The 16,881-nt window shown below is 37.5% G+C and overlaps 3 protein-coding genes across 3 annotated transcripts; all 3 read left to right on the top strand.

The window, feature by feature from the left end:
* The first annotated feature begins 65 nt into the window (after positions 1-65).
* On the top strand, positions 66-1,707 carry LOC138889216 (uncharacterized). The gene is made up of 5 exons (XM_070172488.1): positions 66-310; positions 416-720; positions 878-1,097; positions 1,191-1,342; positions 1,433-1,707. Exons 1-5 carry the CDS (start codon positions 66-68, stop codon positions 1,705-1,707), a joined length of 1,197 nt encoding a protein of 398 aa, XP_070028589.1.
* Positions 1,708-10,185: 8,478 nt separating this feature from the next.
* On the top strand, positions 10,186-12,028 carry LOC104236786 (HMG-Y-related protein A-like). Its single transcript, XM_009790794.2, has 2 exons — positions 10,186-10,359; positions 11,532-12,028. The coding sequence occupies exons 1-2, from the start codon at positions 10,306-10,308 to the stop codon at positions 11,913-11,915; spliced, it is 438 nt and encodes a 145-aa protein (XP_009789096.1). The 5' UTR covers positions 10,186-10,305; the 3' UTR covers positions 11,916-12,028.
* Positions 12,029-15,118: 3,090 nt separating this feature from the next.
* LOC104236787 (uncharacterized) lies at positions 15,119-16,348 on the top strand. The gene is made up of 3 exons (XM_070172487.1): positions 15,119-15,490; positions 15,575-16,054; positions 16,241-16,348. The coding sequence occupies exons 1-3, from the start codon at positions 15,119-15,121 to the stop codon at positions 16,346-16,348; spliced, it is 960 nt and encodes a 319-aa protein (XP_070028588.1).
* Positions 16,349-16,881: the final 533 nt, after the last annotated feature.

The following is a 16,881-nucleotide window of genomic DNA, read 5'->3' as shown; positions in this document are numbered from 1 at the left end:
CATGACTTTATAATGGCCGAAGATTTAGAACTATGGTATATTATTTGTGATGGCCACATGTTCCTATGAAGAAGTTTGAAGAAACTGGACCAATGGTGCCGAAAGACAGAAAAGAGTACAGCGACATTGACAGAAAAGCCGTAGAAAAGAACTATCGTGCCAAGAAAATCTTGGTATGTGGCATAGGAACTGATGAGTACAATAGAGTCTCAGTGTGTGATGCTGCCAAAGAAATATGGGAGGCTTTGCAAACCACACACGAAGGAACTACTCAGGTTAAACAGTCCAAGATTGACATGCTCACCATAGAGTATGAGCTCTTTAGGATGAAGGATGATGAGTCTATACAAGATATGCACACCAGATTCACCTCCGTCATAAATGAGCTTCATTCACTTGGAGATGTCATTCCCAGAAATAAGCTTGTAAGGAAAATCCTCAGTGTTCTACTTGGTTCTTGGGAACGTAAGGTAAATACCATCATTGAAGCTAAAGATCTACAAACTCTAACCATAGAAGAGTTGATTGGTAATCTGAAGACATACGAGATGAAAAGAAAGAAAGACAGTGAAAGGAGAGAGCCTAAGAAGGAAAAGAACATGGTACTAAAAGCTAAAAGTAGTGACTCAAGTGATGAAGATAGTGACATGGCCTATCTTACTAAAAGATTTCAAAAGATGGTTCGAAGAAATGGTGGTATACCAAAGAGGGGCAGTTCAAGTAAAGCAAGGAACAATGATCTCTATCACAGGTGCGGAAAGCCAGAGCATTTCATCAAAGACTACCCACTCGCAAAACAGGAGCAATACAAACAAAATCCTGAAAGCAGCAACAAGGAACCTGGTTCCAGACAAATGATTCAATTGAAAACGTGTAGCTGACAATATTGTGAAGCAGGCACTTGCTGCTTGGGGAGACTCCCCAGTGAATCAGAAAGGGAACCAAATACAGAAAATCATGATGGCAGTGGAAACTGAAGCAACGAAGTATGACTCACTATTTGCGCTGATGGCTCAGTGTGATGAGGATGAAGATGATGAGGTAAATTTCAGGGATGTTTTGAGAAATCTGAAATCCTACTCATCTAAAAAGTTAAGGTCATTAGCCAATATTTTAATTGATGCTTATTATAGCATTGATAATGATAAGGAGATCCTGACCTTAGAACTATGAGAAGCTGAACTATCTAGAGATGATCTGGTTGTTTGTGTAGTGGACCTAAATGAGACAATAATTAATCTTGAAAAAGAAAAGGAAGCTCTAAATGAAAAGATAACTAGTGTAGAAAATGAGAGAGATGACCTGATGGTAGTGGTGGTTGACTTGAAGGAAATAGTAGAAGGTCTCAGCAATGAGAAACACACTCTAGAAGGATAAATTTTAGCTACTGAGCAAGAGAGAGATGATTTTTTAGTGATAATCACTGACCTAGAGGAAACCATTAAGGGACTCAATAGAGAACATAGGACTGTGAGTCTTGGGAAAGGGAAAGAAGTAGCTAGTGAGACACACATCAAGCTTGAACATGAATTAAACGATGTGAAAACCAGTCTATGTGGTGAACTTGAGAAAAATCGGCAACTTCAAGCTGAATTAGAGAAAGTCAAAAGTGATCTTGAGAAATCTCTGAAGTGGACCTGGTCCTCAGATGCTGTGACTACCATGTACTTGAATAACAATGGAAATAGGCAGGGAATCGGGTTCTAAAGGGAGAAAACTCCTTACAACCCTCATAACAAGTACGTCACTGTTCCTGATAACTGGCTGTGTGCCCACTATGAGAACAATGGGCACTTCAAAGAAAATTGCTAGGCTAGGGTTCAATCTGTTCAGAAAAACAAAGTGTTTACTAACAAAGTGACTACTAACAAAGGACCAGGTACCGGTCGTAAGAAACGAATATTGCCTACATGGACTAGAAAAGACCTTATCCATCCCTTTTATCATAACAAGGGATCCAAACTGGTTTGGGTTCCTAAATCTAACCCATGATTTGCATGTGCAAGGAACAGTGAGAGGAAGCAGATTGCAATGAACCAAGGACAGTGGATGCTCAAAGCACGTGACTGAAAACACCATAGATTTCTTCTCATTGAAAGCCCTGCAGGAAAGGAATGTATCTATTGAAAAAGGGAAAGGGTACATTCTCAGTGCTGGAAAAGTTGAAAATCTCTCTGTCACTCAATTGAGAACGTGTACTATGCGGATGGCCTGAAGTACAGTCTCCTGAGTGTCTCTCAAAATTTGCGTTAAAGGGAACAAAGTAGAGTTCTTGTCAAAAGAGTGCACAGTTACCAATCTGGTGACTGGCAAAGTGGTCTCAGGGGCCAAAAGAAACAAGAACATCTATGCTACTAACTTTGAATCTTTAACAAGCTAGTGATATGAGATGCTTGAGAAGGACTTGATTCGTGGTCTGTCAAAATTCACCTGGACACTGGTTCCTAGAACAAAGGATGAGAATGTCGAAGCGTTTAAGGCATTTGTCAAGAAGATTCAAGTGAAGATAAAATTGAAGGTAGTATGCATCATATCTGACCACGGGACAGAATGCGACAACGCCAAATTGGATGAGCTTGTAACAGAAAATTGGAATCACACACAACTTCTCAGCAGCAAGGACTCCACAGCAAAATGGTATTGCTGAAAGAAAGAACAGAACTGGAAGACATGGCATGGACAATGCTCATCGACAATGGAATCGCCAAGAGTGTCTGGGCAAAAGCAGTAAATACTACTTTCTACTTGGTGAACAAGTGTATGACTAGGTCCCTCCTGAATTAAAACCCACTATGAGTTTCCAAATGGAAGAAAATCAAGGACAACTCATCTGAGAACCTTCTTGACTTAAAATGCCATGTTCTCGACAAAAGGAAGGACCAGCTTGGGAAGTTTAATTTAGAGGCAATGAAGGAATCCTTCTGGGATACTCTCCACAAAGCAAAGGTCAAAAAGTCTACAACAAAGGGCACACTAAGTGGAAGGAAGTGCTCATGGGGTATTCAACAAGACACCTTCATCTAACCAAGGAAGAAACAGTGACGATCAATATAATGAACCATCTCTGGTCCCTTGTAAATATCTAACGTTTTAAATAGGGAGGCTGATATGATGAGTAAGATGAAGGAGACTGGTGAAAGACAATGCAACATCATCTTCTACTTCTCACAAAGAACCTGGTACCTCACTTACTACCACTGAAGCTGAAGAAAGAATGAAGATGCAGTTCATAGTGCTCCAAAATTAACAGAACAAAGAGTGCAGGGAAATCAAATTAACCTCCAAAGTTCCCCTACCAATCAAGTCTCAGTCCCAAACTGGAAACACAAAAGCTCTCATCTATCTGATAACCTAATTACTCCTTTTTTTCTTAGAGTTAGACAAGTATTGAAAATTCAAAAATAAAAATAAAAATTGGTCCCTTTTGTATCTCCACTCCAGAATAGAATCCCAAGTCAAGTCTTTAGGAATCCTACTTGAGGGCCACCAAAAGAAGTTTGAGATACCTTAAAAGAACTCAGGACCTGATCCTGCATTACCCCTCATGTGACATTTCTTATCTTGTTAGGTATGCTGATGTTAACGATGTAGGTTATCTTGTGGACAGGAAAAACACTTATGAAATGGCTCACTTTCCATTATCATAATTCATCTCATGGGGAACAAGGAAGCAAAACTCAATAGCTTCATCAACAACTGAAGCAGAATGTGTAGCGACAGCATCCTGATGTGCTAAAACCCTATGAGTTAAGCAACAACTGGAAAAATTTGGGGTATCTTCTAATGATATACCTTCTCTATTCAGTTCAAAACAAGAGGACCAATCACATCAGGGTGAAGCATTATCTTCTGAGGATCAATATAGAGAAAAGGTTGATATGTGGAAAGTCATGCGGCATAAGTAGACCAAATTCCATATATATTCACCAAAGCCTTGACGAGGGAACATTTTGGAAGAAACAAGGTGAAGCTGGAGTTATTGAAATCTAATGAAGAACCTGATTTTCCATCAGATGGCTTTGAAAAACACCTTTAGGTAAAATTAGCTAAAGTGTTTTCTGTCCAAGCCTAACTTACATCGATACCGTTGCAACACACATGACGATCATATAAGCTAAAGGTACAGTTATGAACTGCGAAAGAGCAACTGCTAAAACCTTTTTCAAAAAAAAAATTGTTCTGGAATCAGGTTCCTGTACCCCAGGTTAGTAGTAATGTGCTTGTTCTGCATGCCTTCTCAAAAAATGTTAACAAAATTAACTCAACTGCCACATCATCCGACTTTTCAAAGTCTGTATGTCATGTCTTGTCTTTAAAATCCCTCCATCCTCTCTGTACGGTAACATTTTCCCACAAACCTCCTGTCGTTTTCAGAACCCGTTTCTCTCTCCTTTCATCATTAGCTCTTCTTCCAATAAAACTTTATTTCTCCCTCACAGGAAGTCATGAACCTTCATCTCTTCTGTATATCTGTGATTGTCTCTTCATCTCTCTCTCTCACTCTACTTGCCTACCAAATGCTCATATAATGGAAATCGAACGATCGCCTTCTTCTCCCACCATTTACACCACTCCCACTTTCCTAGCATCCTTCAAATCATTTCCAGAGATTCACTATTCCACTCCCTCCAATACTACTGTATCCCAACTTGGTTCCTCCTCATTTTCTACAGTTTTCCCTTTTCTGATAAACCATGTTTTCCTAAAACCCTATGTCTAGCCATTCCTCTGATCTCATCAAAGAATACTCAGGAGGTTTTACCTCTCAAGTGTCAGAAGTCTCTGAGGATGATCTTGAACAATATCTGAACTCCTCCATTCTGGACTTAGTGACTCTCTCAGAGTCACCAGAAAAGGAAGCAGCGCATAACATCATGGCTATTACTGCTGAGAGTCTGATGTAACTCTATTCCTAGGAGATGTAAGAACCACAATACTTCTCGAGTCTTTGGCACATGAGACATTCTCAGAAAAACCTTCTGAAGAACCTGAGTCTCTTCCATGCAAGCCCACTCCTACACCTCCTGATTATTCTAAGCTCTTAGAGTCCTCTTCCAAGTCACCCACTATCAGGTCACAACAGCAAAAGAGTTTTGAGTCTACATTGCAGAAAAGTAGGAGGAGCGTCAAGACAAGGAAAAGGAGGTTGATGAATCAAAGGGAATTTGTTACTGACAAGAGTGTTCTAGAAAGTAGGATTGACAAAAATGCTCCAAAGGAACCTGGTTCCTTAGTGCAACAATATATGAAAGCTCAAAATTCTATGGATAAAGCTTCCGATGAAACCATTGAGAAACAAAATAGTGTATCCGTGAAGGGCAGCGACAAGTCTAAAAAGAGTCAAGTTGAGCAAGCCATGTCTGAATATGATACCATGGGGTTAGTAAGTTGGAAAGGAAAGTCTGTTGAAGGGTCTAGCAAATAAAAAAGGGAAACTGTTAAAGAACCTGGTGCTCTGAGGACCATTCCCAATGATAATGGTCTTTGGCAGCAGAACAGAAAGTCTTGTGGGGTCGTACATTTGGCCCAGCAATTTCGGAGATGGCTGGTATGAGACAAATTCTGGAGATTGACAATCTTTTTACGCATCTCTCTTCACTGTTGAGAGGGATCACATTTGTGCGCTAGTAAATGGAGTAGACATTGTACTCGACGCTTCAGCATTGGGAAAGGTTCTCAAAATTCCATGTGAAGGGATGTCCTAGGTCAAGGGTGTATGTGGTGTAAACTTCAGGAGAGCCATCATGAAAGAGCATGCTATTTAGCAGGGGGAACAAGTGCATAAGAAGGTATTGCTTCCTGAGTATCAACTTCTCTTTGAACTGGTCAATAAAGTACTCTTAACTCATTCTAAGAGGCGGTCTATTGCTACAAAATCGGATATGGTCTTAATGGAAGTGCTTGATGAGTTTATCCCAATCAATCTGCCAGCAATCATGATATATCATATGCAAAAGGTGGCAAACTTTAAAGGTGAGAATCATGGGCTACCATATGGCTTTCTCCTCACTCAGGTGTTCAGATTCTACAAGGTCCCCTTGGGAAATCCCAGAGTGGGCACACGCAAGCAAACATTCTCTAAGACCACTTTAGAAGAATGTGAACGTGTAGAAAGAGTTGGTGGAAGCATCTCGACCATTTCTCAGCTGATCAACGCTCAAAATGTAGCTTCTGAAGAGATCAGAAGGTTGAGGGCTCAAAATGCCATACTGGAAACTTAGCTCAGTTAAGCAGTTAAAAGACCTGATTCTATTAATGAAGAAGTTGCCCGACTGATAAAGGAAAATGATAAACTTCGGGCACAATTACTTGAAGAACAACTATCTGCAAATGCTCGACTGGACCTGGTTCTCAAAACTATTACTGCCTCCTCTTCCAAGTTTCCCTCTCTTAGTGTCCCCTAGGATTCTCTTAGTGACCAACTAATTTCTGGCTCTAATGTTTTGTGGCTGTTGTTTCTCTTTTGTTTGCCTTGTTTTTGTGATAGGCATGCTGGATTTCACCACTACTGCTCTTATTTTGCTCAGTACATTGTTAATATTAATGACACATCTTCTCTTTTTCGCATGTACATGTTGTTTTCCTCTGGTTTCTCTTTTCTGTCATGCTGTGTGCACATATGTGGCATGAGTTGGCTGTGTTAGACTTCTTTATGCTGATTGCTTGCCTGTGTTTCTTTTTAATGATGCCAAAAGGGGGGAAAAGGTCAGGGAGACATGGGGAATTATGTAGAAAAAGGTCAAGGAGACAGGGGAATTGTGTAGAAAGGGTTAGGGAACTTGTGTAGAACTTGTATAGAAACTTGTTGCTTATTCCAATATGAGGGATCTAATTAAGGGGAAATCAAAAGCAAAATGTTTTTGGAAATTCTGACCTATTTGGCTATTTCCGTTCTAAACAAATACTATCAATGCCTCAGTTTGTCATCGTCAAAAAGGGGGAAATTGATGGGTTTTCAATGTCTTTGCCTTATGCTTCTTATGTTTTGATGATCTAACAAACTTATTGAAGAACCAGATAGAGAACCTGACCACGCGGTATACATTTCAAATGAATAATGTCCAGTCTGGTCTCCAACAAATGAATGAACAACCATAAGGAGGAACACAACAGGGACCTGGTGATCTGGTCCCTTAAGGTTCTCCGACAGAAGTACAAGTCAGTGACTGTCCGCAATTATTATAAAGAGGAACACAATAGGGACATGGTCCCTTAGGGTTCTTTGACATAAGTACAAGTCAACTGTACAGCTAGAACGTAACAGCAGAAAGTGACTATCTCGCAACTATTACAAAAGAGGAACACAACTGGGACCTGGTCCCTTAGTATTCTCTGGCAGAATTACAAGTCAACTATACAGCTGGAACGCAACTATACAGAAGTGACTGTGTAGACAGCGCAACAGTCACTTCTCATTGGGAAGAAGCGTGTACCAAGAATTGACATCACTATCTATTGTGATGTCTTTTGTGACACAATAACTTGGTGCAAGGCACAACATCTTTTGTGCATTCAGTGATATTTTCTCAAGTATAACAGTGTTCATCCAGCATTGAAGTTACTGGTGTGTCAAGAACAAGAAGACAACTCCACTAAGGATCAGTTTCACAATGAGCTTATGTATATCCGTAGTTGAGATATAATCTTGTTATCTGTTCTTCATTGTATTTCCTATTTTGCTTTCTTAGAAGCTTTGTCATAGGAAAAACCAAAAATTCGTAAACTTCCGAGTTTATGTTGTGACTAGGATTAGTCATAAGTTTAAAGCCTTTATAACTAGGAGAGTTATAAAGTGGCTTATGGAAAGAGCATCACAAGTTAGTTGAAGTCTTTGTAATAGGGTCATTGCACAGTCGCTTGTAATAGTTGCAAGTTAGGGAAGTTAAAAGCCTACAAGTGTAGGTCGTGATTTTTTTATCCCCTTATGTGGGATTTTTCCACATAAAAATCCCTTGCCTTCTTTACTTTCAGTTTTATTAGCATTCTCAACATTATCTCATAGAGGACCAGGTACTCTACAGTTCGGTGGACTCATATAAACTAACACTAGGGTAATTAACGACATGTATGATGGAGCCAAAATACCAGTGAGGATCGCGGGGGAGGGAGTGGGGGATTCATACCACTTTCCAGTTATGATGGGGTCTCACCAGGGGTCGGCTCTTAGCCCATTCTTAATTGCATTGGCGTTGGACACACTGGCGTGCCACATTCAAGGGAATGTGTCATGGTTTATGTTATTTGTGGATAATATTGTTCTGATTGACGAGACGCGAGGCATAGTTAATGCGATATTGGAGGTTTGGAGACAAACCTTGGAGTCTAAAGGTTTCAAGTTGAGTAGGACCAAGACTGAGCAATTGGAGTGCAGATTCAGTGACAAAACTGAGGGTGCGAACGTAGACGTGAGGCTTGATACACAAGTCATCCATAAGAGAGCTAGTTTCAAGTACCTTGGTCTATTATCCAAGGAAATTAAGAGATTGACGATGATGTCACTCATCGTATTTGAGCGGGATAGATGAAATGGAGACTTGCATATGGTATTTTATGTGATAAGAATGTGCCACCTAAACTTAAGGATAAGTTTTAGAGAGTGGTTGTCAGACCTACCATGTTGTATGAAGTTGAGTGTTGGCTAGTCAAAAACTCTCATGTCCATAAGCCAAAAGTAGCGAAAATGAGGATGTTGAGATGAATGTGTGGACATACCAGGATGGATAAAATTAGAAATGAAGATATTCGAGACAGGGTAGGAGTAGCCTCGGTGGAGGACAAGATGCGAGAAACAAGGCTTGGGTGGTTTGGGCATGTGAAGAAGAGAAACATAGATGCTCGATGAGGAGGTGTGAGAGGTTGGCTTTGGGTGGTCGGAAGAGGGGCATAGGTAGGCTAAAGAAGTACTAGGGAGAGGTAAATAGGTAGGACTTGGTGTTGTTTCAGCTCACTGAGAACATGACACTTGATAGGAAGATATGGAAGTTCAGGATTAGGGTAGAATGTTAGTTGGTAGTCGAGTATATATCTTTCCCGTACCGGTAGTAGTGGTAGTCAGCCTTGTATTAGGTATTGATAGTCTTGATTACTACATGTTTTCTTATATTGCTGTTGATACTGCTTGTTCTCTTATTATCTTGTTATTGTTACTGCTTGTTTTCATATTATCATGTTATTCTTACTGCTTGTTTTCTTCCTATCTTGTTGTCGGTATTGCTTGTTTCTATTGCTTTCTTTTTCTTTCTTTGAGTCGGGGGCTATCGAAAACAACCTCTCTATCCTCAAAGTTAGGAGTAAGGTCTTCGAGAATACTATTCTCCCTAAGCCTTACTCGTAAAATTATACTGAGGTTGTTATTGTTGCTATTAGTTTGTTATGTATAGTCAGCAAATAATAATAATATATAAATTACTATGTGATGGAATATATATATTAGTATTGTATAAAGACTGCTTTACTAAAGTCAAGAACTAATTTTACTTATTTGTAAACTCTTTCTTTGCCCCGAGAAATTTCAACCTTTTTCTTGACTCCTAATTAATGATATTTTCTTGTTTCTATTTTTTCTCTTGAGCCAATAATTTTTTGGAAACAATCTTTTTATTTTTTTAACATAAGAATAAGATTTGCGTAAATATACTAGCCTCCCCAAAAGGTACTTTTAAGATTTAGCTGCGTTATTGTCTTGACTCCCAAGTCCCAACTAACCTAATATGAAGTTTGTTAAAACTCATGGGTTTCGAAATTATCATCGAACCCATTGCTTGTTTAGTTAGTAAATTCGTAACTAAAAATTTATATATATTTTATAATTTTTTTAATACGACAACAACAATAAATCCAATAGTTTCTCACAAATGATATTTGGGGAAGGTAAAATGTATGCAGCTTTATTCCTATACCTGGAAAAGTAGTGAGTCTATTATTTTCGATAGACCCTCGGCTAGAGAACGACTAGAAAAAAATAATTGCAACAAATAGGAATAACAATAAAATAAAATAAGAACTCGAAATAGTAATAGCCATTATAAAAAAAATTTAAACAAAAATATAAAATCTAAACAAAAACTATTGATTCATCCACACCCGTACTTACTTTTCTTGCTGTTATTTTCTTTGACTCCAAGTCCAAACTAACCCAACCTGAGGTTTGATGAGTCAGACGACTCAGAACTGATGAGTACTTTAAAAAAAAAATTACTGTGCTTTTGAGGCTGACTCTGCCCTCCCTCTTTTTGTGTACTTCTCAAAGCTTCTCTTCTCTTCTTTTTCTTCTCTCACACACCCACAGTGTCTCTGCAAGTTTCAATGGAGACTGAAATGTTCAACAAGACTCCATCATCACACCCTGAATATCCTGAGGTAAAACATTTACTTCAAATTCCCTTTCTGCCCTTCTCACCCTCCTTTTTTCATTCTTTTGCTTCTTTTACCTTTTGAGCTCAAGATCATCCTCTACTGCTCTATTTTTTTTTCTCAAAATTTGATCTGTTTTTTTCACTTATTTCAGATGGGTTTTCTTAGTTTAGTAGAAAGATTCAAGCTTTGGAAGTACTTGTTTTTTTTTTCTTAAAAAAAAAAGAGTGTTCTTTAACTTTCATTTCGCTTTTTTGCACCATTTGGAGTTCAAATTATCCTCCAAGTTTCTATCTTTTCTCAAATTTTGATTCTTTCCCCCATATTCCAGGTGGGTTTTCTTAGTTATTAATGAAAAATTCAAGCTTTGGAAGTACTTGTATTTTTTTTATTTCCGAAAAAGAAAAAAAGAAAAAAGAGTGTTCTTTAACTTTCATTTCCCTTTTTTGCACCATTTTTGGTTCAAATTATCCTCTAAATTTCTTTCTGTTCTCAAACCTTGATTCTTTTTTACGTATTTCAGATGGGTTTTCTTAGTTATAGTCGAAAAGTTCAAGCTTTATAAATACTTATTAGCAAAAAAAAGAGGAGATGCTTGGATCTTTTAAAAGAGTTCTTTTTAACCCTCATTTCACTTTTTTGCACCACTTTTAGTTCAAATCATCCTCTATTTTTCTATCTTTTCTCAAATTTTTATCTCTCTGCACATATTTCTGATGGGTTTTTCTTAGTTACAAAAAAAAATAAAAAATTCAAGACTTCAAACCACTTGGAAAATTAATTCTTTTTATGTCACCCTCATTGTGATTGAAAATTTGCAAATTTTTACTAGCTTTTATAAAGCCACTAATTATGGGAAGTTTAATTTTTTTCTCTAAATTTCAGATTTTCAAATTGTTATTTTTCTGCTTGATAGTATTGAAACTGTTGTTCTACAAATTAATCACCAGACCCAAAAAAAAGTAAAAAAATAAATAGTATAGTAGTTTAAAGAGTAGACATAAGTTACTTTGGTCTAGCACCTTTTTCCTTTTTGGTGCTTCAATAGTTCCTACTTTAGCACATGATGGCCAACCATACTTTTTTTTTTTTTACAGATCTAAACTTTATTTTTTCTTTTTAAAAGAAAAAATCTTTAAAACTCAATTATTTAATTTTTATTTAATTTGGATTATCAGATGATTTATGAAGCCCTTGAAGCCTTAAATCAAGAAGGAGGCTCAAACAAGTCATCAATGTCAAAGTACATTGAATCCAAATATGGAAACTTAGATCAAGGTCACTCAAAGTTACTCACTTTCTATTTAGACAAAATGAAGCAAAATGGTGAGTTGATTTTCCTCAAAAACAATTACATTAAACCTGGTCCAGATGTTCCACCTAAACGTGGCAGAGGAAGACCAAGAAAAGATCCAAATGCACCACCTATTCCTAAAAAACCAAAGCCAACAGCAGCTTCTATTGCACCACCACCTCTTGTTTCAAAGACAGGAAGGCCAAGAGGTAGACCTAGGAAAATTAAGCCACAACAACAAGCACAAAATGGTGTTGAGGGTAGCTGAAAAATTGAAGGAGTTATTTGACTTTTTAGGTAAATTAGTGTTGTTAATTCTCCTGTATCATTGGTAAATGAGTTGTGTGTAGTTGTTGTAGTTGTGCATGTAGTTTGGAAGAGGGTGGGGTGGGGTGGGGTGGGGTGGGGTGTGTGTGGGTGGGGGGTTGTACTTGTTTAGTGGCTGTTTCAAGATTTACAGTAGGGAGATCTCTAATCCTTGTTAAGTTGTTATTTTTATGTGAGATTAGTGCAGTTTTCACTCTGTTGTCTGTGTGTTTAAGTGGCATGCATTTTCTTTGCAAACTGTTCCTTTGTGATTGATATTGAAATATATCATTATTGAATCTTGAATCCAAAATCCACACAAAATGGGGATAAAGTCGGCGTGCTCACTACTCTCCGGTCCATATATGCGATTTCACTGCGGGCCACTTGGTTAATTTGTTGTTGTGTTGTGGTTGAGTCCAAATGTTAATTTTTTTTTCACTCCTAAAATTTTAGTTTTTTAAAAAGTATAATGCATGTTCAAATACAACATTAACTTTTAAAAATTATTTTTTAATACAATCTTGAGTCCAAAATCAGCACAAGGTAAGAATAAGGTCTATGTATCCATCCCAATTTCTGTGGCAAAGTTTTAATAGGTGCGGGATTTAGAAAAGTGAACTTTTGATATTTATAGTAATAAATATGTCATAACATTAACTATGTGATTATAAGATTTTTGAAACTTGTATTTTAAACATTTTACAATAGTTCTAAAAAAAAGGCAGTCCGGTGCGTGAAACTCCTACGCATTAGGTTCGGAGAAGGGTTGGATCACAAGGGTCTGTTGTACACAATCTTACTGTACATTTTTGCAAGAGGCTATTTTCACGGTTCTAACCCTTGACCTCCTAATCACAGGACAACAATTTTACCAGTTACGCTAAGTACCCTTCAATTTTACAATAGTTCTGTGATTATAAAATTTCCCAGAAAAACTTAAGTTAAATTATTTTTAAATATTAATAAACCAAAAAGGAAAATGTTGCCATATAAACTTGATGGTGACTGCAGAAGTGAGTCTGTGCTGGAGCTCAAGGTGAAAGGCACAAAATTTGGATAAGGGTATAATGAGGTGATAAAGTAGAGTGGATTTTGACAAAGTTTTCTTGGACAAAAACATCATGTGTACAAACTAGATAGTCTTTGTCTGGGGACAAAATAATTCCTCTTATCTTTAAAATTCATATACACATTTCTTTGTCAAATTAACTTAGAAAAGGTCCTACTTGCAATTGGTATCTTGACGAGTCCTTGGACGTCTGCTGGAGGGAGCAGCTGATTATGGAATCTTCTTGGCTATCCTAAGAGTCTGTGGTTGCATTCAATGACGAACACTAATGGTGTTTGTTGAAATTTTTCAAAATTTGAGTTTTCAGATTCAATTTTTGAATTTTTGCTAAAAGTGTCTTTGATATAAACATATACTCCAGTATTTAGAATGTATTGACATTACTAATTCAGATGCGTGTTGTATATGATTCATTTAAGGGAAAAGCGTTCCGTACTAGTATAAAACGGACAATATCACACAAGGTTAAAAGTATCATTGGGCTGATTGAGCCCACCAACTGATACCATAGCTTCGGTTCAACTAGACCAATATGGAAATGGCAAAGTAATGTGCGGGGCAGCGTGCATACAAGAAGAAGATCGTTGCGGGCTTCAGTTACCATAATACTGTAGCAATATGGATGACACAATGAATCTCGAAAATTGACCCGTGGATCGTGGTACTGGGTTGCATGCAACTTGGTACGAAGGGGAGACCCGTAGATCGTGGTAACTGGCTACGTGGAACTTAGTTCGAGTAGGAAATTGTTGACTGTGCGAATAAAGTCCGACATTGATATCTAAAAAGAATGGGAGCCTAAATATAAGGTGTAAGAATCTTTTAATGATGTGAGACCTTTTGAGTAAAACCATACGAGCTTAGCCCAAAGCGGTCAATATCATACCATGTTAAGAGTATCGTTGGGCTGATTGAACTCAATAATTTTGAATTTTATGAACTCAAATTCGAAATATTTGGTTAAAAGCGGGGGAATCGCATTCATCGTACCACATTCTCTGGTTGCAAAAAAGTGTTTGTTTTGACAAATTACAAGGAATTACACTTGCAGACAAATTACAATAATTTTGAAGGTTGATGCATAAATTTCCGCTTAGCTTCTATGGAATATAAACCAATCGAGAACGGAAACTGAGAGTTGCAATCATGAGCAGCAGCTCCCAGCCTTTTCCCTTCCATATTTTTTACTTTACCAAGAAGCTGAAAAAGTAAAAGATTATGTAGAAGATTTTTAGTAGTGTTTTTTATTTTCATTTTATGTTATACATATAATTGTCGAAATCAACATTTGCAGTATAATGTTGTACATAAGCAATGATAGTTGTACATAATTGGTTAGTATTAGTTTAGCACTAATAGATAGTTAAATGTATTGCTGGAAGAAGTTAGAAAAGGGATATATATGTAAAGGGTTACACACATGTAAAGATAGATGAAATAATAGAGTCAAAATTTCTAGAACTTTCTTCTCTCGTTTTCTCTCATTCTTAGCTTGAAGAGCAACTCTCTTCTCCCTTTCAATTTGGTATCAGAGCTATAGATCCATGTCGGTTTTCGAGCAGATTCTTTGAGGAATCTAAGATTAGTATTGATATACTCACTCAATTTTGTCGGAGAAGTGAGAGATCAAGAGAGTTCGTCAGAATTTTGGGCAATTCACCTAGGATTTGCGATTGATCTCATAATTCGCAAATTCCAGCAAAGTGCAAGGTTTTCCTTGAAGATCGACCTTGATTCTACCTTCGATTCACTGATTCCAAGCCTCGTCGATGACGAACACAACTTTGGAAATCGGGAAGGATGACGGAGAAAAGTTCACGGACATACACCCAAGACATCCTCTATACTTACATCCCTCCGACAGTCCAGGTAGTGTTCTAATCCCTCAACAACTAACGGAAATAGAAAACTATACCACTTGGAATAATTCTATGCGAGTAGCTTTATTAGCCAAAAATAAGATAGGGTTCATAGATTGAAAATGTCGGAAAGAACAATATAATGGTGATTTGGAACATGAATAAGAGAGATGTAATGCTTTTATGTTGTCCTAGATAACTAATTAAGTGTCTAAAGAACTAGCAAATAGTATAATGTACTCAACCAATGCCTATAGTGCTTGGACATACCTGAAGGAAATATTTGATAAGAAAAATCTCACTAGATTTTGTCAATTGCTCAGAGAAATTTGTACCACTAGCCAAGGGAGTTTATCAGTGTCAGAATATTACTCAAAGTTGATATGTGCATGGGATGAGTATTGGTCGATGGTAGTGGTACCATTGCCATGTGAATGCACAAAGCATAAGGAATATGCAGAGAACAAGGAACAACAAAGACTGGTACAATTTCTAATGGGCTTAAACGAAACATATGCACAAGCAAGGAGTCAAGTGTTGTTGAGTGTCCCTATTCCCACTCTCAATCAGGCATACAATATGATCATGCAGGATGAAAGCCAAAGAGTGCAATCAAACATGATATCACATGTAGCTCCATCCTTGCAATAACTTGATTTGAATGACCTTATAGCCTTGGCTTCCATCCAGAGTAATAGATTCAGAAAGAACAATGAAAATAGTGTATTGCAGTTTGATTACTGTCTTATGAAGGGTCACACGAAAGAGAATTGCTATAAGTTGGTAGGTTATCCACCCGACAAAAAATTCAACAAAAGGAGAACTTTTGACAAGGGAAATTCAGGAGGAAGCAGGGGACTTACAGCAAACAATGTGAGCTGTGTTGGGGAATCTGAAGGAACCAGCTTAGTAGGCAGCTCATCAGGGCCCATCAGTATGCCATTTTTCACTCTAGAACAGTATCACCAACTGTTGAAGTTAATTGACAAGGAACCAACAACAACAAATGCAAGGGTAAACATGGCAGATATGGTTTATCTCCTTAATGCATGCTTCTCTGTAGGTTCTGAAACTAACTCTTGGGTCATAGATACTGGAGCCTCGAATCATATGGTTTCTAGCTTGGACCTCTTAACTGAATTTCACTCTGTTGCTTCTAACTCTAGTAAAGTACATCTGCTAAATGGTAACACTACCTCAGTAACACATACATGATCATTAACCTTTTCTAATGACCTAGAACTGTATAATGTTATTTATGTTCCTAACTTCAAATACAATCTGTTATCTGTTTCAAAGCTAACTAAAGAACTAAAGTATTGTGCATTATTCTTTCCTAAATTCTGTATTTTTCAGGACCTTTACAATGGCAGAGTGAGGGGGATTGATAAGGAGAAGAATGGACTTTACATACTTCAACCTGCCAAGATACCACCACTTGTTAAAGTACCCGAAACACCTTAAGCTCCCTCTTTCAACTCTTTTATACCTTCAACAATTCCAGCCTCTACTACTCCAGTCCCAGAGTCATCTAATGTCTCATAAAAGTCATGCTCACATTCTTCCATTTGGCAACAAAGACTTGGTCATGCTCTAGTAGCAGTATCACAAAAAATTCCTTTATTGAAAATCACTTGTTGAATAAAGACACTCTGAATTGTACTTTAGCAAGGCAAACTAGATTTTCTTTTCCTACTAGTACAAAGAAGAGTATATTTCCTTTTGAACCTGTACACATGGATATATGGGGTCCATATAGACAATGTACTTACAATGGATACAAGTATTTCCTTACTATTGTAGATGATTACTCTAGGATGACTTGGATCTGCTTGATGAGAATGAAAAGTGTTGTCTTCCTTCTAATAAAATCATTCCTCACTCTTGTCAAAAATCAGTTTTCTGCCACAATTAAGATCATAAGATCAGATAATGGTCTTGAATTCTTCAATTCTCAGTGTTCAACTCTTTTCTCATTAATTGGAATTTTACATCAA

Source organism: Nicotiana sylvestris, chromosome 4 (assembly GCF_000393655.2).
Source record: "Nicotiana sylvestris chromosome 4, ASM39365v2, whole genome shotgun sequence".
NCBI classification, from domain to species: Eukaryota; Viridiplantae; Streptophyta; class Magnoliopsida; order Solanales; family Solanaceae; genus Nicotiana; species Nicotiana sylvestris.
Note: the sequence above shows the minus strand (reverse complement) of the source record. Positions and strands in the feature narration are given on the sequence as shown.

Excerpts from the sequence above, each read along its gene's own strand:
- LOC104236786 (XM_009790794.2), top strand. The coding sequence starts at position 10,306 with ATGGAGACTGAAATGTTCAACAAGACTCCATCATCACACCCTGAATAT. Across the intron at positions 10,360-11,531 it reads CACACCCTGAATATCCTGAG|ATGATTTATGAAGCCCTTGA; the intron begins GTAAAACATTTA and ends TTGGATTATCAG.
- LOC138889216 (XM_070172488.1), top strand. The coding sequence starts at position 66 with ATGAAGAAGTTTGAAGAAACTGGACCAATGGTGCCGAAAGACAGAAAA. Across the intron at positions 721-877 it reads ACCAAAGAGGGGCAGTTCAA|CTGACAATATTGTGAAGCAG; the intron begins GTAAAGCAAGGA and ends GAAAACGTGTAG. Across the intron at positions 1,098-1,190 it reads TACTCATCTAAAAAGTTAAG|AGATGATCTGGTTGTTTGTG; the intron begins GTCATTAGCCAA and ends TGAACTATCTAG.
- LOC104236787 (XM_070172487.1), top strand. The coding sequence starts at position 15,119 with ATGTACTCAACCAATGCCTATAGTGCTTGGACATACCTGAAGGAAATA. Across the intron at positions 15,491-15,574 it reads TGCAGGATGAAAGCCAAAGA|AGTAATAGATTCAGAAAGAA; the intron begins GTGCAATCAAAC and ends GCTTCCATCCAG. Across the intron at positions 16,055-16,240 it reads TTGCTTCTAACTCTAGTAAA|GACCTTTACAATGGCAGAGT; the intron begins GTACATCTGCTA and ends TGTATTTTTCAG.